The 25,678-nt window shown below is 39.7% G+C and overlaps 1 protein-coding gene across 2 annotated transcripts in view; it reads right to left on the bottom strand.

The window, feature by feature from the left end:
• Positions 1-3,681: 3,681 nt before the first annotated feature.
• Positions 3,682-25,678, bottom strand: part of Lin7a (lin-7 cell polarity scaffold A) — a 155,552-nt gene continuing 133,555 nt past the window's right edge. Inside the window, 2 exon segments of one of the 2 annotated variants that reach the window (NM_001408921.1) lie at positions 3,682-8,796; positions 15,735-15,947. In NM_001408921.1, the coding sequence (NP_001395850.1) occupies positions 15,735-15,947 (213 nt within the window). In that variant the 3' untranslated portion in view covers positions 3,682-8,796. 2 annotated transcript variants of the gene reach the window in all.

The raw sequence follows: 25,678 nt of genomic DNA, 5'->3' as shown, positions 1-25,678 counted from the left end.
AGGAAACTTCTAGGTAACAATGAACCTCTTTGAAACTAAACTCGTGTGAGGCATTTCTCCTTTCTGCAATCTAACTTAATGAAAAAAATATATAGGTTACATCCCATATATGAGTATTTCCTTCAGGGTCTTGTATGATTTCATCCTTTAATAAAAGGACCAAAGGATACTTCATGTAGGATTAATGCAGAGTAATCTGTGTATGTGTCAACTGTGTTGTCATTATGAATTATGAGTCAGGCAGAAACCAGTGTACATAAAGGAAAGTTGGCTTCCCTTACAGTTTAGGAAGTATCAGTTCATGACCATTGGCCCTGCTGCTTTGGACCTGTGGTTTGACAGCACTGTGGTATGTAGGGGGTACCAAACCCATTAACCATGTGGGCTGAAGTGTAGAAGAGAAAGGGGGCAGGAGACCCATTACCCACGTTCTTTCTCTTTCTCTCTCTCTTTTTTTCATTTCAAGAAATCTTCTACACAGTATAGATTATGGCCATCTAATATGTATATATAAAATGCCTGATTAAGAGAGAATGAGAATCTCCATTTCTCCAAACATTAGGTTTGATTTCATTTTCAATTACACGTATGTGTGGGTCTGTGCACATGAGTACAGGTATCCATTTATGCAGGCCAGGGGAGGAGGTTAGGTTCCTTGGATCTTGCATTACAATGAATTGTAAGCCATCCAGTGGATGTTGGGAAGTGATCTTCTGCAGGAGCTGTGTGCATTTTAAAAGTTAATTTACTTACATTAAACGCCCCTCCTTCTAGTCCCCTCTCACAGAGACATTCTCTTCATCCTCCCTCCCCTTCTCCTCTCAGAGGGTGGGGTACCCCCACACTCTGGCACATCAAGTTTCGGTCAGGGTCCACTACCCACTTCCATGGGAACTCTGACAGCTTCCACAAAGCGTTGACATCTTTCAGTAGACCATTATGCTTTTCTGCTTGGTCCCCTACAGGACACATATCTAAATTATATTAGAATATAAAGGTTAATCTCAGACAAAACTTAGTGTTGACAAGGTGACAGAAAGGTTAAGGATTAGAGATTGTTGTCTTTATGCTGGTGAAGACAGGCACAAGATAAGGCAAGGCCTGTGATTGGAAAGTGAAAAAGTAAGTTAGGGACAGAGTTATGGTAAGGCCGGAGAGAGGAGAAGAACCAAGGTAGAGGCAGAGAAGGACAACCCAGATCTGTGTGGCCTTAAATGGTCACAGGTAGTTATGAATATTTCATAAGGGATGGATTTTTATAGGACAATTTGTCTTATCTAGGAGGGTGCTTTATATCATTATCAATTTGTTGTGAGTTCATGTGGAAGTGTTGTGGATTGAGAATTTAAGATTTAAATCTTATTGCTAAATTACAATTTATTGAGTTTTGATTTTAATGGGTAACGGGGAGTTATGACTATAACCACAGGGGGTGGATGCTGGGAATATGAGTAGAATCCTACGAGAGCCATGAGATAGGCAGACTCTGTATGGAACTGGTGTGGCTTTGCTGATTGAGATGAAAATACCCCACAGATGCCACATGGCCCACGGAAGCCAGCTAAAGCATGGGGTGGTAAAATTCCTTTTTAAATATTTACTGCAACAAAGTATAACTAAACCTTTTGCTCTTTATAGTAACTTCTATTCACCTCAATAACCAAGAAGTTATGGCCATGGTTAGTCTCACAATTGGAGCAGGTTGGGATATGCATCCTGTAGTCGAGTTGATGACCTGAAGCCCACTTCTGTTCCTTAGAGTTTCTCCCATGGAATAATGTGTGTGTGGAAAATGGGACATGGAGATGGGGTCATAGAAGATATTTACAAAAGCCTCCACACTCGGAGAATAAAACCCAGGTCAGAAAGGCTAAGTGAATAAGAGAGAAGGATCAGTCAGCAGAAGGATCCCAAGTTCAAATCCCCAGCATTCATGTCAAACAAAGCTAAGAAAGCAAAGTAAAGCAAAAGGAAAGCTAGGCGTGTTGGCATTCGCCTAGACCTTAGCACTGTGAAGACAGGAAGACTATTGAATTTGTTACCCAGCAGTGCATCTCTACAAGAAACACTGTTTCAAAGGAACAAGACAAGAATGATAATGCAAAGTACCTGATGTTGTTCTCTGGATCAAACACACACACACACACACACACACACACACACACACACACACACACACACCTGCATACACCTACAAACCTACAAACACTGGTACACACCTACACATATACCTAACACACACACACACACACACACACACACGCATGCACACACACACGCATGCACACACATATGTACACACACATGCACATGTACACACTAACACACACATTTCAAATGAAGATAAAGATCACTGCTTTTATCTTTATGTTCTTCAATTAAACTATTAGATATTTAAGTCTTTTTTAAATTGCATGGAGCTGAATTTTCAATTCTGATGATGTCTGGGCTTGAATAAAAAGAAACCCCTAAATGTTCCTAGAACAATAGGGAAGCTTTCTAGACCTAATGCACGCACACACACACACACACACACACACACACACACACAGACATAGACACACACAAACACACAGATACACATATACACACACAGACACACAGAGACAGACACACACACATATACACACATACACACAGAGAGACAGACACGTACACATATACACACAAACACAAATACACACATATATACACACACAGACACACACAGATAAACACATGCATACACACAAACACACAGAGAGACAGACACACACAGACACACAGACACACACAGACACAAACTCACAGAGAGACACACAGATATAAACACATACATACACACACAAACACACAGAGACAGAAACACACACAGACAAACTCATAGAGAGATGCACACACAGATACACACAGACACACACACAAACTCACAGAGAAACACACACACAGATACACACAGACACACACATACATGCACACACACAAAAACACAGACTCACACATACCAAGAAACAGACACAGACAGATACACAGACAGACAGACACACAAAACAAGCTCCTTATTTCAAGCAACTAATTTAGAATTGATTCGTAGTCTGATATAGTGGTAGGGTATTTAGCCTTGTGTTGAAGAAGATGTCATGCCATTTCTCAGTTATGGGACTCTGGAGTCTACATCCTAAACCATGTGGCAAATTTTATTCTAATTGTGTTTCATGATCTATGACTTCCACATATCGATAAGAGCACTATGTAATGACCTTCTTTTCTGATACCATATCAATGTTCATATTTGGAGAATCTTAATAGTCTGACAGTTTTTTATATAAATGGTTATTTTATGTAAACAATTATTCTTGTCAGGTTTTTGAAGAATTCTGAAAGTTGGAATAACTTTTCTATTGTAAAACTCAGAGAGCTGTGGCAGATAACATCTAAGACGAGAGTTCAAAAACCAAATTGGTGTCCGCTGTAGAATGTCTTCAACGCCTCCAAAATCCAGCCTCAGAATTTCTTATGTGGAATGCAAAAGAGGAAAGAAAAAAGTGTGCTCACTCTTCCTTTACAGAATCTCATCCCTCTACAAAAAGATTTAACTATGTGCTATGAATAGAAAAACATTCGAGAGTCCACTTGTGAACACACACATATCAGCAACTGATGCCCCCCTCCCATGATGATTAAAAAAAACAGTACTTCCAGTCTGGTATCTAATACGTTTACTTCCCAGCAGCATAATACCACTTTGGTCATGTTGAACCACTGCACAATTTTGCAGCTCTTTCATAAAAACAACGCAAACAATTGGAAAGACACAATGTACATGCAATGGTGAGAAATGGAACAGTTGGCCAATCCTTCCCTATAAATATGAAATGCCCTTGGTTCATCTCCACACTGTGTATTTATAAGCCCTTGGATCAGGGGTTTGTTCTTTCATTTTTTTTTTGTTTGTAGCACCAAATAGACACAGTGGCTGACAATGAATAATTCTGAAGTCATCGAAACATTTTCACAAGTAGAAATTTTCTGGATCTGAACTTGTATGCATGTCCCTGGCTTGATGTATTGTAGCTCATGAGGCCATCATGTAAGACTCAGGTATAGTCCTGATCACATAGTTTCTGATGTGATTTGTTGGCTATAATGAAATATAATTTACTAATATTTTTTTTACTCACTACAAACTCAAGATATTTCTATATACAATGATTCATTCGCTTTAATACAGGAGTGACTCCCCAAAGCCTATGGATAATCCTTAGGCACATGGACCACTGTGTTGGACTTCTTGGGTTCAAACCCCCAACTCCACCAGCTAACCGGATGACCTTGGAAAAGTCATGGATCTGTGCTTCAGTTCTTCTGTGTATAAATGGAGCCCTGTTAATAGAGCTTGGGTGGGAAAAGCTCTGAAGCTGAAACCTGGTAGATACTGATGAAATTTTAAAATAGCCTACTTCCCTGGGCTGTAACTCTGCTTTATGGCTAAACTACGGGGTAAATTTGAGGGGTTATGTTCAGAAAGGCAAGCTCACATAAGTCTACGTGGGAAGTATTGAATGGTTCCCATGCTGCAGTGAGGGCTTCTTGTTGCTGCTGTTGCTCGAGCATGTGTGATGAGAACCCAGTCAACGATAAACTAGTTAGCCAGAGTAAGAGTTCCTCATAGTATACTTTAGGATTGGATTACATTTGACTTGTTTCGCATCGCATTTCTAGAATCTAGCATGTGCCAGGAACACAGACATATTTGTTAAATAAATAAATACACGGAAAAGTTTGGGAGGGAGGTGACAAGTGAGTAATTTTTAGCTCAGGTATATTCTAGGAGTCAATGATGAAAGAGGGGGCATTTGGAAGCAGAAGTTTAGAAATGGCGCTTTCAATGACCATGGATCCTTTGAAAAATACACGTGTCATAGGGTAATATATGTTTGATGATATAACTGTTTAAAAAAGCCTAAAGCATAGTGTTCTGTAAACTTTAGAAATAAAGTTCTATTTTGAAGCCTGCATGCCAAATTATCCATGTGCTTTTGTAAAGAACTAGAGAGTTTTACTCATTATATATAAAGTTCAGAATATATATATATATATATATATATATATGTATATTTCCCAAGCATTGCTTCTGACTTAAAGGTCCTTGAATCTTTGAGATATTTAATTTAATTTGATTCCAGGATGTATCTTAGAGGAAATTCTGGCTCTGGCTATGACATGCAAAATTATAAAATTATAATGCCAATATATGTTAGTCAGAAGTCAAAATTAATTCATTTACCATCCTCTTCAGTAATTCATTCATTCAACAAATATTCACTGAGTGCCTGGAGAGTGCCAGCACGTCTGCAGGACCAGAGTCACATTACTTGGTCTTATAGTGTTTGGGTTTAAAGAAGGATAGGATGCCCTGGAAGGTCTTACTCATAGGGGTCCCAGAAACCTCGGAGAATACTCTGTGTCTGTGTCGACATCTTGTTTGAAGCTTAAGTATAGAATAGGAGTGCTTACAAGCAAAGCCCAGCTAAAAGGTAAGAAATCCAGGGACTCATTCCCACACCCACAAATAGTAATAGATGTTGAAAGCAGTGTACCACATTTAGAGTCCTGAATGTACAGCTAGGTAAAAGGAAATAAGATCCTTGATGCCATGTTTGAGAACCACATTTGTAAATAGGTATAATTTGTCTCTAGCCAAGTTTTTTAGTGACAAACTCCCATTCTTAACAAACCCCTGAATGCTAGACTTTTTTTTTACTTAGATCTTAGCATTGTCTTGAAAGATAGCGGTGGCTCTCTCATTGCTAGAGAATTCCCTATTGATTACAAGATTGAGGAACACAAGAGTCTGTTATTCTTCCAAAGTCAATTGTAATTTAAGCTCATTATCTCCCTGCAGATGTTCTGTTGCAAATGACTGCAGAATCAAAATGTAAATGCTCCAGTGAAAAGGTTCAGGATTTCTTTTACCTTTTGTGCTTGCCTTAGTATCATAGCAGGGAAAAGGTGCAGAGAGAGTTACTTGCACTTGACCAAGGGAGGGAGCTGAGATTCACTCCATCAGGTTCCTGTCACAACCATTTCTTCCTAACTTTTAACACCCCATTTATTATATTTATATTGAACTGCATGGAAGTCCAGTCTACGTACGATGCCTTTTCTTTTAATGGATGACATCAGCCATGTGAGAGGCTTTGTTTGTGATTCTTGGGAATAGAGAAGTTCAGTACAAATCATGGTGGATTTGTTCTTCCTTTTCAATTTTGCTTCAGTGAAACTTCAGAGATGCACCAGCGGCTTCTGTAAGTCTTTGGGGGTGTCACTTTTGATTAAAATTCCAGGGAAATGCTTACATTTTAATGAGATAAACTTCGCTAAAGAGAACCAGCCATTTGTATGTAAGACCGTGAAGACGTATAACCTATCCCTTGGCTTCTGTACATATGATGGATTGCTTCATTTCGACAAACAACCTGGCATACATTTATCAGCGCTACACGTTGTACAGATGAAGCATAAAATTCAAAGACTTCTAGAAAACACCAGCTTAAAAAGTACCTGCTTATTTCATAGTGGCTTCTGACAATACTTGTACTGATGTGAAACCATATATTAAGTTTGGTATTAACTAAACACGTAACAGCTAAGGGAAAACATAATCGTCTTAAGCTCCAAATTTATACAATGTACTGAAACTCGTTGAAATGACCATTTTCTCATTATAAGGGTGAGATGATTTCCTTTTATGAGAGTTTTGTGGCATCTCCTGAATAGCTTTAATATTTCTTTCTTAAATGATAACTAAAATATATGTTTATTACATTTTTTATAAAAATGAGAACTATCTTTCAAACTGAATAATACTTATAATCTGCACTTATTTCTTTTTGTCATGCTTGTCCCTTTTATTGGCCTATTTTATATAACATTCTGGCTCCTCACTGACCCCTCCCCCCAACCTTTCTCTAGTAAAAAAAAAAAGGATATATTTTTGAGGATGGGAATCTGTTACCATAACAGGATAGGGTTGAAATAAATTGGTGTAGCTCTTGGTTTTCTGGCTGTTTGTCATCCGGTGGGCAATGCACTATCTAAAGCAGTAAGACATTGCTCTTGACAGTAGTACCACCCGATGGTGCGAGACAAAACATGCTGGGTATGTCTAATTGGTTTTGTTTAGTTTCAGGAAGATGGCTTGTAAGCTGAACTTCACAAATTTCTATGCTAGAGGACTATCTGAAATACCAAATTCTTTGTAGCTTGGGGAACCATTTTCTGCTTTTGCAAAAAAGAATGGACATATTAAACTAGTGGACTCTGTTTTGATGACCCATCTGCTTGCTTTAACTAGGCAGTTATTCTTTTGGGTGTGTGTGTCTGTGTGTGTCTGTGTACATTTTTGTGCTTAAGGTGTTTAAGTGTCTATTCATTACATTATGGAAAACCAGATTATGTGTCTAGATTTACTCAAAATTTAAAAAAAAATTGTGTGTACAGGAGGTGCTAACAGATCTTTATGAAAGCTGAACAAATCTGATTGCTTATTTACAAGTGGGAATATGCAAATTGAAATCGATTTTCCCTTGGAGAAAGCAGTATCTGTCATTTACAATATTGGTATCACTGGGTTCCACATATGTCAATATAAAAGGGCCAGTACCTTTGATCTTAGACTGCCAAAAAAATAAAATTTGTATTTAGGGTTACCGATCTAAACTTTGTGTGAGATATCCCTTTTGATGTATATCTATGTGCACATGTTATAGTTCAGTATTATAAATCTCCAAGATTTAAAATATCAAATAGATTTCTATGAAAGTACATCAATGTGTGCAGGATGGGTTTAGACTTCTCCAAAGTTCATCAGTGGAAATGAATAAATAAAATTTAACAAGAAAATATTGAGGGCAGCTTACATATATCAAATGAGAAGGAATCCATAAAGTCTAGAGAATCTCTTACCAGAGTAGTGACCCTTGGCAAACAAAGAACCAAGTTATAACCAGTGTACTCTGGTCTTATATATATATTTTGGAACAAATATACATTGTAGTCTGTCTAAACTAATAATAGATACAGGCAATACTTAACTTTCTAAAAAAGGACAGCATTAAGTTCCAACCTGCACTTCTAATAAATTAAAAGTTCAGCTAAAATATTCTAAAATAAAAAACTTCAGTTGATGTGTTTGGATATTGGTAGGAATGAAAACTAAAAAGCCAACTGTTTCCAAGTTCAGAACAGATTATATAGAATAAGAACTTGGCATTTTCAAGAGGAGAATGGAGGTTGAGTTTGTAACTGAATCAAATTCCAATTCAGACAGCTCAGCAACATAGACTGTGGAAAGGGTTAGGGCAGAGGTCGATATGAGGTTCCTTTCAAGTGGCCACAACCTTGAACTGATGCAGTTTGAACTATAGCCTAATGAAGGGTTTGCTAATCTCTGGAAGAGCCTTGACCAAAGATTCACTTAATCCTAGCCCAGGTGATTTGTTCAAAAGTCACAGACTTTATTCTTACACTCTTTCAGTCTGCAGACTGGAATACTTCTCTCCCTCAACACACTGCATTTCCACTGCCATGAATGGAAGGTCTGAGTAGGTAAAAAAGCAATGAACGGGGGCTGGTGCCCAGAGGAGGAAGATGTCGAATTGTCTTGGTAAAGGATGGATACACCATGTGTTCACAGTTTTGTGACAGGTGTTTACTGGTGTTTTCTTTTCCTTTTTCTATGTGCTGGGATTCCGGAGCACGGGTTCCAAATTTGTGACTGTTGGATGATTGACCTGCTAGCTTTTCTTCAAGGGCCTGCAATGGGATGAGGTAGAGTGGGTGGGGTGGGATAGGAAGAGAGTGAAGAGAAATCAGTGATTAGTATTCGTTTTTAAACTGTAAATCAATACAACTATCAAGAGCATGCACTTTATGAGCGTCTTAGTTACTGTTCCTTTGCTGTGAAGAGACCAAAGCACCTTATAAAAGAAAGTATTTAATTGGGGGATGTTGACCAACTTTGAGCAGAGTGGGCAGGCGAGTATGAAGCTGGAGCAGCAGCTGAGAGTTTACATCTTATCCACAAGCGGGGCGGGGCAGAGACAGAGACACAGAGAGAGAAACACACACACAGGCACAGAGAGAGAGAGAGAGAGACAGACAGACAGACAGACAGACAGACAGACAGACAGACAGACAGACAGACAGACAGACTCTGACTGTTTCTGGTCCTGGTGATAGGCTTTTGAAGTTTCAGCCTGCCTTGTCTTCTACCTTCTGCCTTGTCCGCCAACAAGGCCACACCTCCTAATCCTTCCAAAAATAGTCCTACCAACTAGGAACCAAACACTCAAATATATGAGCCTAATAGGGTGTGCTGGCTAGTTTTACAGCAAGGATTCCAAAAGATCAGGTTGTAGACTAGGCTGTAAGGCTGATGGGGGAGGGCCCAGCCTTTTGTGGGTGTTACTACCACTGGGCTGGTAGCCCTGGGTGCTATAAGAAAGCAGGGTGAGCAAGCCATGAAAAGCAAGCCACCAAACAGCAGTCCTCCACAGCCTCTGAATGAGCTCCTGCCTTCGGGTTCTTTCCTGGTCAGAGTTCCTGCCTTGGCTTCCCTCAATGGATTGTGATTCAGGATATGTAAGTCAAATAATCCCCTTTCTCCCCAAGTTGCTTTGGGTCATGAAATTTCATCACAACAATAGTAACCCTTAAGAAAGAAAGGGAGCCATTCTCATTCAAACCCACAGTGAGAATGGCTGGGGTTATTTGGAGTGTCATCATTCAGGCGCAGCTTCGGAACATGGAAAAAAAGTGTTATGAAGAAAATAATTGATGAAGAAGGCAGGAAAAACCACAGCATTTCCACAAAATGCAATAAAGAATTTCAGTTTGGAAAGATTTCAAATATTTAACATTTCTCCCTATCAGGGTCTATATGATGCTAATTCACTCCAGGAAGGTGAAAAATACAAGTGACATTCATAGTGTATCTATAATTAATATGAGGGAATATAGTGATTCCTTTACTGAGATAGGAACCTGCGAAGCCTGTCACTCACTGGGTGGGAGCGCCAATATCCCTTCTGTGAGGAAGAAATCAAGGACCTCCCCCAAGGGAGCCTGATACCACAAACAACAGGCAGAGTCCTTTGTTGATCTGATCTGGGGGTGCTGCTCCCCCAAATGCCTCCCTTAGAGCACCCACTAGTACAGAGACATTCTCCCAATCTTTGTATTTATTTTAAAGATTTACTTGTTTTATTTATACGAGTATTTATTTACATGAGACACTATAGGTGTCTTTAGACAACGCCAGAAGAGGACATCAGATCTCATTACAGATGGTTGTGAGCCACCATGTAGTTGCTGGGAATTGAACTCAGGAGTTCTGGAAGAGCAGTCAGTGCTCTTAACTTCTGAGTCATCTCTCCAGCCCCCAATCTTTGTTCTTTAAAGGTGCTATTTTTATTCCAATTAATGCCTCCAAAATATGCAAATCAGGTTTTAGAAAAATTGTTCTGCCTACTTTGCACCCACCCTCTAGCTGAAAGTCTTCTAGTGTTGTGCCAGCAACTCCGGGGCTTCAGAGTAAACAGCAGACTTCTCAAGTTGCCTACCTGCACTGTGGAGAGCAGGATTGCATTTAACACCACCAGCAGCAGCATTGTCATGACCGAAATGTATTATTAAATGGTCACAGATGGACATGTTTTAGAGAGTTTGCATTGTTTCCTCTCTTTCTTAATCGCCTCATAAGTAACTTTTACTGAATTTTAGATTGGTGGCTTCCTACAGCGACAGAGGTAGAGCCTGATTTTTTAAGTAGCCAAATTATCACATAGCCACACATCATAAATGAATAAGGATCCAAAAACTGTTTTCATCTTCAGAGTCTTAGAGTTTCTCATATACCCTGAAGGTGAATGGGACTAAGCAATATACCAGTATCCAAAAGGGTAGCAGGCAAACAAAGTAAGGGTCAGTATAACTCCTGGGAAGAGCCATCTCATTATTTACCTATATCACACGATATATGACTCAGCAGATTCGTGATTCATTGAAAGTGAATTTACTTTTTGAGAGAGAAAGAGAGAGAGAGAGAGAGAGAGAGAGAGAGAGAGAGAGAGAGAGAGAGTGTTTTAGAGGTCAACTTTGTGGGCTTCATTTTCTTCTTCTATCTCCTTGTGGGTTCTAGGAATCAAGATCATCCCTCCTTGCTCAAACATGGCTAAAATAGTGTTAAACACAGTTAAACCGTTTTAAACAGTGGTTAAAAGCTTTAGACTGAAAACCAGCAGGAGTTTGTGATTAGTACCTCTATCCACCGCTGACATCTTGCTTTTTCATGCGCAAACTTGACTTTTATTTTAGCATGGATTTTGCAGAACAGATTTCATTGTCAGCTCTCAGAGGGGCCATTGTGGTCCCCAGAATGATTCTCCCCATCCCTGTTTTGATATTGGTACCTTATATCTCGTAGGATCAGTGGATACGCTGGGTGGATAACTTGGGTTATGAGGGTTTCATAGTCAGTGTAAGGCAAGTAAACCAGGCACAGAGAGACACATGGCAGGTTTTCTCTCTGTGTTGAACCTGGGTTATGCATATATGACATATATAGCCTGAGCTAGAAAAAGAGGCCAATGGAGTTGCTTGAAACAAACAAAGCTTCTTCACCATGAAGGAAACAATAAAGTAATGAAGCAATTAGAAACTGGGAGAAAATGTTCGCAATCATAGATCTGATGACGGCCTAAGATCAAAAATGTATTAAAGAAATCAAGCTATTCAATAGCAAAACATAAACAGTTAATCAAAAAGCAGCCAAAGCACTTAGACAATTATTTCCCAAACAAGATAAGTAACCAAAAGAGAAATGACAAATAGATAGATCAATCAATCAATCAATCAATCAATAAGTTCTTCATCCTGAACTACTGGGAAAGGGAAGCAGTAAACCAAAATGAGATCTCTTGACTCCCGAAACGGCTATTTAAAAGGTTAAAAAAGGTCAGTAAATGCTAAACAGTGTAGAGAAAAAGGAGACCAGTGTTGGTGGGAGCATTAATTCTGTCTGCAGGGCAGGGGGAAGGGTCAGTGAGGCATTGGACAAATGCTGGCTACCATATTCATGTTCATTTGTTGTGGTTTGTGGTGGCTTCATAGCTGATGAGTTCTTTATCCTATTCTTGCCCAACGCTGGAGGGTATGGACAGGCGTTGGTCTCAGGTATGTTTTGGAATATTAATGTCTGAAAAAGTGTTAGTATTCCTCTTCATTTTTTATTCCTTGAAAATCAGAATGAAAATCCAAATGTGTGCATGAAGTCATGTTTTAAAAGTAAACAATTCCCTATAAGCTGAGTAAACATGGCTCTTTCTCCAAGCCAGATGGCCAGCCTTTTAATCATATTTTCTGTTTGGATTTCTTTAAAGTAATTGCAGAGTATTCCTATTTTTGCATTGTTTTTTGAAACGGAACCTAGTATTCTCACTAGAACAGAAGTGAGGATGAGAGACAAATTTTAGCTCAGCAGAATTTAAAATTCAGGAAGGTATAACAAGACAATTCCCTCCTGTATAGCACACATTCAATCTGGTTTTCTTTTTTTATCCACTTCCCATTCGTAGTGACTTCATTATATCTACATTCTGAGCACATATTACTTCTGATTTTAAAAATATTCATTTGATACATAGTAAGACTGTCTTCTGACAAGTATTTTGATCATATGGTCTTTGAATGTTGACCAAAATAATTCAAGATCTGTTTCTAGTTGACTAGATTTAGTAAGTCTGAAAAAATTTTAAAACAATTAGAATAAATTATTAAGTGTTGTAGATCTTTTCTGACACTCCAAAGATCAAGTTAATTAAAAATCAAGCAAGAGGTACTCTAGATCTTTTTGAGTGACTTCACCAGAAAATTCATGGATGACATGGCTTGGGTATATCTTGATTGTTTTGAAATGGTCGCTACCATTTAATCTCAAGGGGATAGACACTGTGTACTACAATAGCTCTCTTGATGGGCATAGATACAAAGTTCATGTTCAAGCAAACAGAACTCTACTGCATCCTATGTAAACAGCAAAAGACAATTTTTTCCTGGTTAAATATGTAAGTCTTTCTAATGAGCCATAGGAAATCCTGAGGTGATTTAATGAAGACTGAATAGAAATACAAATGACTACTTATGACCAAATGGGCATATCCAAAGATAATGGAAGGAACAGAACACGGCAGTTTTCAGTAAGATCTCAGAGGTCAACCTTTTGCTTTCAAAACACCCCTGATCAATTTTACTCAGGGCTAATGTCATAAATTATTCAGGAGAATAGGGATGAGCCTGTATTACCAGAGATAGAAGAAACAATAGTATTAGCAGAAAGCAAATTAATGATTGGTTAGAAAATCAGGGATTTCTTCTATTATCCAAAGGACTTTTTGAAAGGACTCTGATGGTACAGAATCGGTAACTGAGGAGAAGGCTTTAGACTAAATGCCTTGCCTATATCTATTCATGGTGTCTATCCCAACCACATCATTCTGTTCTAAGCCACCCAAGCCACCCCATCTCTCTCTCTCATCCCATTGCAACCCTGTAACTCTCTATTGTCATAGAAGCCAAATTATCCTTTTAAATTAATTTATCCTCTCATATATTATGTCCTGACCACAGTTTCCCCTCCTTTCCTCTGTGCCCCCCTCCCCATCCCCACCTCCTCATCACACTCATCTCTTTCTTCCCAATTTATTCTTTCTCCATCTTCCTTCAGAAAATGCCGGGCCTTCCAGGGATATCCACCAAACATGGCAAATTAAGTTGCAATAAGATTAGGCATCCCCAACCCCAAGCACCACTTGTATTGAAGCTGGACATGGGACTCAGTAGGGACACAAAGGTCCCAAGGGCAGGAAGCCAAATTATCTTAATGGCACATCAAATCATGCCATCCTTTTGTTTACAAACCTTGTCTCCCTTTGCAAAACCATTTAATATCTCTCAGGGTGTTGCTAGGCTTTCTGTGTCTAGGCCCTACATGGTTTTTTGACCTCATAGTCCACTAACTTGTTATTACTTATTGCTCCTGGCTGTCTAAGTTCTCTTGGGGAATTCTCCTCGGCATTAAGCTTCATCTCAAATATTCCATTCTTTGAGGGGGCTTTACTGACAACTGTGTCTCAGGTAGTCTCCACCTTGGTAGTCTCCACTCAAACAGCCTTCTTTTACCTTTTTAAAGTATTGCTCTCAAAATGGTGTTGACTTATTTTCTTGCTTACATATTAATTATACTCTGCTAGCAGAGTGTAGCCTCATGAAGACAAAGTGTTTGCACATGTTACCTCAGGAGCTCACTGAGAGATATCTGTTGTTTGATCAATATACTTTGGGGGATGAAATATAATTTAAAAAATGTATGTATGTATTTTCTCATTCTATCTATCTATCATCTATCTATCTATCTATCATATGTGTGTGGTGTGTGAGTGTGTGTGCATGCACGTGTGTCTAATGGTCATGTGACTATGTGTGTGATGAACCCTCAGAAGCCAGAAGAGGGCATTATAAATCCTGAAGTTAGAATTATAGGTGGTTGTGCGCTCTCTGATATGAGTGTTTGGAACCAAACCCAGGTCTACTGGAAATGCATTAAATGCTCTTACCTACTGAGTCATCTGTCCAGTCCCAAAATATACTTAAAAACAAAAGAAACACAAACAGACAAAAACCCCACTCTCTACGTAGCGTTTCTTTTTTACAACTGTCATTAAAAAAAAAAGAGACATGTCTCACATTGCAATCAATATTTCTATTAACCAAACAGTAAGCTAATACAGGAAAATCAAAAACTACCCACACCTGTTGCCACTTTCCCAAGAACATGTGAATGTCCTTCCCAAGATACACTTAGAGACATCATGGCACCTTCTGATAGAATTCATCTTTTCCAATGAATAGTTTGGGAAACATATAAAACTGACTTCAGAGCATGTGGTGCTGGCAGGAGGAGAACCCTGATTCCAAGCCACTTTTTAATGTGGCTGATTAAAGCTTCAGACTGCTCACCCCAAAAATGTGTCTTTAATGGTAAGTTCCTTGAAAGGTTCTTCAGAGACGGAAGGGTATGTGATGAGGGTGTCACTGAAACACAGTAGACACTTCAAAGGGGGGAGGAGTTTTGATATTAACACAGTTTTCCTGAAAATATCCACAAAACTTGATCTATCATTGTTTGTTGTAAAAAGGGATTTGGGAGGAGTTAGGAGAGTCAGATATAATTCAAATCCTTCAGTCTCTCACACTATGTTAACTGTCACATTGTCATTACACTTGTAGTGTGGAACATATTTCCTAATACCCTGTATGTTTCTAGTCTAAAGTACATATAGCCAGGAATAGCACCACAGAGTTGTACAGTTTGTATACTCTATAAAAGTGATGAGTGGGGACTAGAATCAACTCGCCATCCCTATATTGATCTGGGTTGGCAAAAAGAATGCATTCTCATAGTTTATAAAGAGGCATCCTGGAGTTACTACTAACTGCATGTAGCATTATATTTTCCAAAATATATGCAGAGGCTATAGCTGAATGACACGTGGAAATAGAACAGCCTGTTTACATCTTTCATTTGATTAATTTTCCTTGAGGGTTTATTATGCCTGGCAATTTTATTTTGGCTGATTAAGGCGATACCTTTAGGACGTCAGGAACTTGCACACAGGGAGGAGAATGAGTCTCACCTATGACATGTGGTTTTGTTGTGGCTGCTGCTGCTGCTGCTGCTGCTGAATAAGCAACTGTTGCTGTTGCCGACGCCGAGCTGTCCTCAGCTTTTCAAAACGAGCCTCCATCTCCTCCAGGACTTTTGGGGTGTATCTGACGACCAGCTTCACACTGTCCTTAGCAGCCTTGAGAAGTTCTACAGCTTTCTCGTGATGTTCCCCTTCCACGCTCTGAGATGACAAGGAGAGAGCACACGTGTTTCCTCTAAGGAAACAAACTTGCTAAACTTGCTAACCTAGTAAAAACCCAAACCCTGAGGCAGCTCTTATTAGACAGATCTTGTCTGTAAACCTTAATACATTTTAAGACTGAGATCGGAGGGTGGCTGAGAGTTCAAAGTCAGCCTGGGCTGTACTGTAAGCTTCAGGTCAGCCTGACATACAAAGTGAAAACTGTCAAAATGGAGGGCTAGGTGTTGTATGCTACTTTGTAGGGCGCTTGCCTAACATGCATGCTGCTGTAGATTCTATCTTTAGTATCACATACAACCATAGTTGGTGGCAGGTGCTAATCTGAAGGCAGAGACATCAGATGCTTAAGTTATATATATGGCTATATAGTGAGTTTAATATCAACCTAGGATACAGGTTGATCTTAAACCCAATCTTAACATAACCTCATCATCATCGTTGTCGTCGTTGTCGTCATACCATCATCATCATCATCATCATCATCATCATCATCATCATCATCATCATCAGAAACCCTGCCCAACAACTAAACTCTATAAACTGCAAAGAATCCAAACTGTGCAACTTCTAGAAGACATGACAAGTAAGACAATATCACCACCACTATTATTTATGTTCATAACTGAACTATAAATTGGTTAGACTGGGTTAGGATATAGGGTGGATTAGATGGCTTGAGTCAGGAGGGTTAAAGATGGGAAAGTCCTAAGGGTAAATTAAATATTAAAAATGGAATTTCTAAATTTCACTTAGAAGGGTAAATATATGTGTTGCGAAAAAAAAAGTGAAAACTAGAAAGTTAAAAGTTGCGTTAAAGGAGCCCCCAAACCCTCGGATCCAGGCCCACAGCAGCTCTCTGCTCCCAGACCCCGTGGGAGAGAGACCTCACCGCCTGGTCAGGTGGGCACTCCTGAGGCTGCAGAGCAGAAGAGACCACCAACACTGCCCACCCCTGCCCACATCCATGGCCCAAGAGGAAACTGTATACAGCCTCTGGGTTCCTGCAGAGGAGGGCCCAGGAGCAGGAAGACTGCTGCACCTGAGACACTGCCATAATCTGAAGGAACAGACCGGATAAACAGTTCTCTGCACCCAAATCCCGTGCGAGGGAGAGCTAAACCTTCAGAGAGGCAGACACGCCTGGGAAACCAGAAGAGACTGCACTCTGCACACATCTCTGACACCAGAGGAAAACACCAAACGCCATCTGGAACCCTGGTGCACTGAAGCTCCCGGAAAGGGCGGCGCAGATCTTCCTGGTTGCTGCCGCCGCAGAGAGCTCGTGGGCAGCACCCCGAGAGCGAACTTGAGCCTCGGGACCACAGGTAAGACCAACTTTTCTGCTGCAAGTGACCTGCCTGGTGAACTCAAGACACAGGCCCACAGGAACAGCTGAAGACCTGTAGAGAGGAAAAACTACACTCCCGAAAGCAGAACACTCTGTCCCCATAACTGGCTGAAAGAAAACAGGAAAACAGGTCTACAGCACTCCTGACACACAGGCTTATAGGACAGTCTAGCCACTGTCAGAAATAGCAGAACAAAGTAACACTAGAGATAATCTGATGGCGAGAGGCAAGCACAGGAACCCAAGCAACAGAAACCAAGACTACATGGCACCATCGGAGCCCAATTCTCCCATCAAAACAAACATGGAATATCCAAACACACCAGAAAAGCAAGATCAAAATCATATTTGATCATAATGCTGGAGGACTTCAAGAAAGACGTGAAGAACTCCCTTAGAGAAATACAGGAAAACATTAATAAACAAGTAGAAGCCTACAGAGAGGAACCACAAAAATGCCTGAAAGAATTCCAGGAAAACATAAATAAACAAGTAGAGCCCATAGAGAGGAGACACAAAAATCCCTGAAAGAATTCCAGGAAAACACAATCAAACAGGTGAAGGAATTAAAAATGGAAATAGAAGCAATCAAGAAAGAACACATGGAAACAACCCTGGATATAGAAAACCAAAAGAAGAGACAAGGAGCTGTAGATACAAGCTTCACCAACAGAATACAAGAGATGGAAGAGAGAATCTCAGGAGCAGAAGATTCCATAGAAATCATTGACTCAACTGTCAAAGATAATGTAAAGCGGAAAAAGCTACTGGTCCAAAACATACAGGAAATCCAGGACTCAATGAGAAGATCAAACCTAAGGATAATAGGTATAGAAGAGAGTGAAGACTCCCAGCTCAAAGGACCAGTAAATATCTTCAACAAAATCATAGAAGAAAACTTCCCTAACCTAAAAAAAGAGATACCCATAGACATACAAGAAGCCTACAGAACTCCAAATAGATTGGACCAGAAAAGAAACACCTCCCGTCACATAATTGTCAAAACACCAAACACACAAAATAAAGAAAGAATATTAAAAGCAGTAAGGGAAAAAGGTCAAGTAACGTATAAAGGCAGACCTATCAGAATCACACCAGACTTCTCGCCAGAAATTATGAAGGCCAGAAGATCCTGGACTGATGTCATACAGACCCTAAGAGAACACAAATGCCAGCCCAGGTTACTGTATCCTGCAAAACTCTCAATTAACATAGATGGAGAAACCAAGATATCCCATGACAAAACCAAATTTACACAATATCTTTCTACAAATCCAGCACTACAAAGGATAATAAATGGTAAAGCCCAACATAAGGAGGCAAGCTATACCCTAGAAGAAGCAAGAAACTAATCGTCTTGGCAACAAAACAAAGCGAAGAAAAGCACACAAACATAACCTCACATCCAAATATGAGTATAACAGGAGCAATAATCACTATTCCTTAATATCTCTCAACATCAATGGCCTCAACTCCCCAATAAAAAGACACAGATTAACAAACTGGATACGCAATGAGGACCCTGCATTCTGCTGCCTACAGGAAAAACACCTCAGAGAAAAAGACAGACACTACCTCAGAGTGAAAGGCTGGAAAACAAGTTTCAAAGCAAATGGTCGGAAGAAGCAAGCTGGAGTAGCCATTCTAATATCAAATAAAATCAATTTTCAACTAAAAGTCATCAAAAAAGATAAGGAAGGACACTTCATATTCATCAAAGGAAAAATCCACCAAAATGAACTCTCAATCCTAAATATCTATGCCCCAAATAGAGGGTACCTACATACATAAAAGAAACCTTACTAAATCTCAAAACACACATTGCACCTCACACAATAATAGTAGGAGATTTCAACACCCCACTCTCAGCAATGGACGGATCATGGAAACAGAAATTAAACAGAGACGTAGACAGACTAAGAGAAGTCATGAGCCAAATGGACTTAACGGATATTTATAGAACATTCTATCCTAAAGCAAAAGGATATACCTTCTTCTCAGCTCCTCATGGTACTTTCTCTAAAACTGACCATATAATTGGTCAAAAAACGGGCCTCAACATGTACAGAAAGATAGAAATAATCGCATGTGTGCTATCAGACCACCATGGCCTAAAACTGGTCTTCAATAACAATAAGGGAAGAATGCCCACATATACGTGGAAATTGAACAATGCTCTACTCAATGATAACCTGGTTAAGGAAGAAATAAAGAAAGAAATTAAAGATTTTTTAGAATTTAATGAAAATGAAGGTACGACATACCCAAACTTATGGGACACAATGAAAGCTGTGCTAAGAGGAAAACTCATAGCGCTGAGTGCCTGCAGAAAGAAACAGGAAAGAGCATATGTCAGCAGCTTGACAGCACACCTAAAAGCTCTAGAACAAAAAGAAGCAAATACACCCAGGAGGAGTAGAAGGCAGGAAATAATCAAACTCAGAGCAGAAATCAACCAAGCAGAAACAAAAAGGACCATAGAAAGAATCAACAGAACCAAAAGTTGGTTCTTTGAGAAAATCAACAAGATAGATAAACCCTTAGCCAGACTAACGAGAGGACACAGAGAGTGTGTCCAAATTAACAAAATCAGAAATGAAAAGGGGGACATAACTAGAGATTCAGAGGAAATTCAAAAAATCATCAGATCTTACTATAAAAGCCTATATTCAACAAAACTTAAAAATCTGCAGGAAATGGACAATTTCCTAGACAGATACCAGGTACCGAAGTTAAATCAGGAACAGATAAACCAGTTAAACAACCCCATAACTCCTAAGGAAATAGAAGCAGTCATTAAAGGTCTCCCAACCAAAAAGAGCCCAGGTCCAGATGGGTTTAGTGCAGAATTCTATCAGACCTTCATAGAAGACCTCATACCAATATTATCCAAACTATTCCACAAAATTGAATCAGATGGAGCACTACAGAATTCCTTCCATGAAGCCACAATTACTCTTATACCTAAATCACACAAAGACCCAACAAAGAAAGAGAACTTCAGACCAATTTCCCTTATGAATATCGACACAAAAAAACTCAATAAAATTCTGGCAAACCGAATCCAAGAGCACATCAAAACAATCATCCACCATGATCAAGTAGGCTTCATCCCAGGCATGAAGGGATGCTTTAATATATGGAAAACCATCAACGTGGTCCATTATATAAACAAACTGAAAGAACAAAACCACATGATCATTTCATTAGATGCTGAGAACGCATTTGACAAAATTCAACACCCCTTCATGATAAAAGTCCTGGAAAGAATAGGAATTCAAGGCCCATACCTAAACATAGTAAAAGCCATATACAGCAAACCAGTTGCTAACATTAAACTAAATGAAGAGAAACTTGAAGCAATCCCACTAAAATCAGGGACTAGACAAGGCTGCCCACTCTCTCCCTACTTATTCAATATAGTTCTTGAAGTTCTAGCCAGAGCAATCAGACAACAAAAGGAGGTCAAGGGGATACAGATCGGAAAAGAAGAAGTCAAAATATCACTATTTGCAGATGATATGATAGTATATTTAAGTGATCCCAAAAGTTCCACCAGAGAACTACTAAAGCTGATAAACAACTTCAGCAAAGTGGCTGGGTATAAAATTAACTCAAATAAATCAGTAGCCTTCCTCTACACAAAGGAGAAACAAGCCGAGAGAGAAATTAGGGAAACGACACCCTTCATAATAGACCCAAATAATATAAAGTACCTCGGTGTGACTTTAACCAAGCAAGTAAAAGATCTGTACAATAAGAACTTCAAGACACTGAAGAAAGAAATAGAAGAAGACCTCAGAAGATGGAAAGATCTCCCATGCTCATGGATTGGCAGGATTAATATAGTAAAAATGGCCATTTTACCAAAAGCGATCTACAGATTCCATGCAATCCCCATCAAAATACCAATCCAATTCTTCAAAGAGTTAGACAGAACAATTTGCAAATTCATCTGGAATAACAAAAAACCCAGGATAGCTAAAACTATCCTCAACAATAAAAGGACTTCAGGGGGAATCACTATCCCTGAACTCAAGCAGTATTACAGAGCAATAGTGATAAAAACTGCATGGTATTGGTACAGAGACAGACAGATAGACAAATGGAATAGAATTGAAGACCCAGAAATGAACCCACACACCTATGGTCACTTGATTTTTGACAAAGGAGCCAAAACCATCCAATGGAAAAAAGATAGCATTTTCAGCAAATGGTGCTGGTTCAACTGGAGGTCAACATGTAGAAGAATGCAGATCGATCCATGCTTATCACCCTGTACAAAGCTTAAGTCCAAGTGGATCAAGGACCTCCACATCAAACCAGACACACTCAAACTAATAGAAGAAAAACTAGGGAAGCATCTGGAACACATGGGCACTGGAAAAAAATTCCTGAACAAAACACCAATGGCTTATGCTCTAAGATCAAGAATCGACAAATGGGATCTCATAAAACTGCAAAGCTTCTGTAAGGCAAAGGACACTTTGGTTAGGACAAAATGGCAACCAACAGATTGGGAAAAGATCTTTACCAATCTTACAACAGATAGAGGCCTTATATCCAAAATATACAAAGAACTCAAGAAGTTAGACCGCAGGGAGACAAATAACCCTATTAAAAAATGGGGCTCAGAGCTAAACAAAGAATTCACAGCTGAGGAATGCCGAATGGCAGAGAAACACCTAAAGAAATGTTCAACATCTTTAGTCATAAAGGAAATGCAAATCAAAACAACCCTGAGATTTTACCTCACACCAGTGAGAATGGCTAAGTTCAAAAACTCAGGTGACAGCAAATGCTGGTGAGGATGCGGAGAAAGAGGAACACTCCTCCATTGTTGGTGGGATTGCAGACTGGTACAACCGTTCTGGAAATCAGTCTGGAGGTTCCTCAGAAAATTGGTCATTGAACTGCCTGAGGATCCAGCTATACCTTTCTTGGGCATATACCCAAAAGATGCCCCAACATATAAAAAAGACACGTGCTCCACTATGTTCATCGCAGCCTTATTTATAATAGCCAGAAGCTGGAAAGAACCCAGATGCCCTTCAACAGAGGAATGGATACAGAAAATGTGGTACATCTACACAATGGAGTATTACTCAGCTATCAAAAACAATGACTTTATGAAATTCGTAGGCAAATGGTTGGAACTGGAAAATATCATCCTGAGTGAGCTAACCCAATCACAGAAAAACACACATGGTATGCAGTCATTGATAAGTGGCTATTAGCCCAAATGCTTGAATTACCCTAGATGCCTAGAAGAAATGAACCTCAAGACGGATGATCAAAATGTGAATGCTTCACTCCTTCTTTAAAAGGGGAACAAGAATACCCTTGGCAGGGAATAGAGAGGCAAAGATTAAAACAGAGACTGAAGGAACACCCATTAAGAGCCTGCCCTACATGTGGCCCATACATATACAGCCATCCAATTAGACAAGATGGATGAAGCAAAGAAGTGCAGGCCGACAGGAGCCGGATGTAGATGGCTCCTGAGAGACACAGCCAGAATACACCAAATACAGAGGCGAATGCCAGCAGCAAACCACTGAACTGAGAATAGGACCCCTGTTGAAGGAATCAGAGAAAGAACTGAAAGAGCTTGAAGGGGCTCGAGACCCCATATGTACAACAATGCCAAGCAACCAGAGCTTCCAGGGACTAAGCCAGTATCTAAAGACTATACGTGGACTGACCTTGGACTCTGACCTCATAGGTAGCAATGAATATCCTAGTAAGAGCACCAGTGGAAGGGGAAGCCCTGGGTCCTGCTAAGACTGAACCCCCAGTGAACTAGACTGTTGGGGGGAGGGCGGCAATGGGGGGGAGGGTGGGGAGAGGAACACCCATAAGGAAGGGGAGGGTGGAGGGAATGTTTGCCTGGAAACCGTGAAAGGGAATAACACTCGAAATGTATATAAGAAATACTCAAGTTAATAAAAAAAAAAAAGAAAGAAAAAAGAATTATAACAATCATGAAAACAAACTTCTTCTATAAAATGTTTATGTATATTTATAATCCATAATAGTGATATTTTACATATTCGTTTTTATAGATACATTACACAGAAACTGAAATTCAATGAAAAAAAAAGTTGCGTTAAAGGGAAGCTTTCTCTACCAGAGAATAACCCCTATTAGGCGTCAACAGTGATTCAGATCCTGAAATTTAGACACAAGGAACAGGTTATAGGGTAAATGATGTTGGAATGAAGCAGGACAATGTCTGCAGTGTATCAGTGGATTTATCAAGTCTTTCACTGGATGCTCTTTCCAAAGTCCATAGGCAGAGTGAGCCAGCGAGCCATGTGCTTAAGTAATAAAGCACAAATGTCCCCTAAGCCATGCACGGGAAGAGAAGCCATCTATCTTCTGTATGATCAAAGAAGTATAGATCAACATGCATTTACATATGTTGTATGGACAAGGATGTGGAGAATGAACTTTGATCAGTTTAATGAGCTCTAGCACCATTTTTCGGAAGGGTACTCTCATTACTAACTGAAAAAAATAGCCTATTATAATGAGTGCTCTTACTAAGCATAACACTAGATATATACCTGTGAATATGATATGCAGGATATATACCTCCAAGTGTGCAAATAGAACACACATAAATTGATTAGAGTTTGACCTTTTGAGATTCAGATTAGTCTCTTGAACATCACAACATGTACAAGTGATTGGGAAAACTACGATTATTTCAAGTGAACCAAGAGCTGCTCAAGGCAAGCCCTGTAGGGATTCTCTAGGCTGGAGGAAGGGCGCTGTTAATGGGAAGAACATTGCAGTCAGTTGTCATAGGACCTTGTACAGGACACTGCCCTCTTCGCTGACACCGAAGGCATAGATAGCATGGCCCCGTTGTATAAGATTTAAGTGTAATGGCTTTTTGCCTAGTTATTTGGCTGAGTGCTGAGGACTGGGGGAAATGACAGAAGATGTAGATAGGACTTAGGTGAGGCTTACATATTATCAGAACATCTAGAGTGGTGAAGACGAGCTGTCTCCCCCATGGGTTAAGATTTCTTTTCATATTACAAGTGTGATAAGAACTCGAGATGCATCAATGTGAACTATATAGACCTCAAGAGGACATCAATTAAGCTTGAGATTCATAATTACTAATACACAGCTTCAGACATTTTAGAGGGTGTGCTCAACTCAATCCCTTGCCTTCAGTAGGTAGGGGGGGAAATGTTTTAATTTATCAATTTGGTCAGTTGTCACTGCTGCCTGCCTGTAATGACATAGTTTACTTGAGGACCAAACAGATAATACAGGTTTACAAAATGGCCACAGTGAGCCAGAAAGACAATTTATGTAGCTATGTCCCTAAGTCCGGATTAAACAGAAAAAGAGGATTAAATGGAAATAGTTTACGCAGCCTTTTGGTAGAGGGAATTTTCATCTCTGGCTAAAGCCCAAGGAAATAAACGTGTTCCCTGATTAATACATTCTTTTGGTTATCCACCCAATCACTGATAGTCACTAATCGGAATGCTATTATGCATTTATCTTAGTGTGTGTAGCTAATGAAATTTTCAAGTGAATAAAAGACAAGAGAAAATATTGATCACAGAAACCTCTTTTTAGTTTGTTGATAATTACTTTGCAATTTGTCCCAAGATGATTTATTACCACGTGGACTGTTGCTCTGAAATGAAAGCATGGTTTGTTTATCCAAATACTTCTCTATTTTTCCACATTAAAACTTCCATGGGCTTTTGTGGTTTGGTTTTATTGAGGTCTTACGTTGCACGGGCTGATCTAGAACATCGTATGGAGTGGAAGGCTAGAGGTTAACTGTTGCTTTTGGTCCTCCTGCCTCTACTTCCACATGGCAGAGTCAAAGGTATATGCCATCCCACCAGATTTTCCAGTTTAGTTGGTTCATGGACTTCTGAGACCAGCTGGTCAGCCTCAAGAACTTGCTTTTGTATTTTGTAGTCTTTGCTTTTATTTAATGAGGTGAAAGACCTTACGACAGCGTTGGAGTGGCTTATTATTCAACTGTAAGCACAGTGGTGTTGATTCAGAGGGTAGCCAGAGGGCCCAGGAACAAATGTAGCGGTTACCAGGCAACATGGCAGGGGAGAAGGCAGAGAGAAACCTGACTTCTGTGCCTCATATTCAGGCCCTAGGAACCCTTAATATCTTCTCCAATCCCTGGCTTCTATTTCTAAGGAACAATTTACAAAGAACAAACTCTGTGCTCCTCAAATCTAGAAACCGGTTCTAGACTGTGGGAGTGATCCTCTCTCGGGGTCTTGCCAACATCAGTAGGTCCTTTCCCCAGTATTTCCCACCAGAGCACAAAGCCACTGTATATGAGCTGAGGTCTGCGTTCTCT

Source organism: Rattus norvegicus, chromosome 7 (genome assembly GCF_021556685.1).
Source record: "Rattus norvegicus strain SHRSP/BbbUtx chromosome 7, alternate assembly SHRSP_T2T, whole genome shotgun sequence".
In the NCBI taxonomy this organism is placed as follows: Eukaryota; Metazoa; Chordata; class Mammalia; order Rodentia; family Muridae; genus Rattus; species Rattus norvegicus.
The sequence above is the reverse complement of the archived record's forward strand: the minus strand, read 5'-3'. Positions and strand labels throughout refer to the sequence as shown.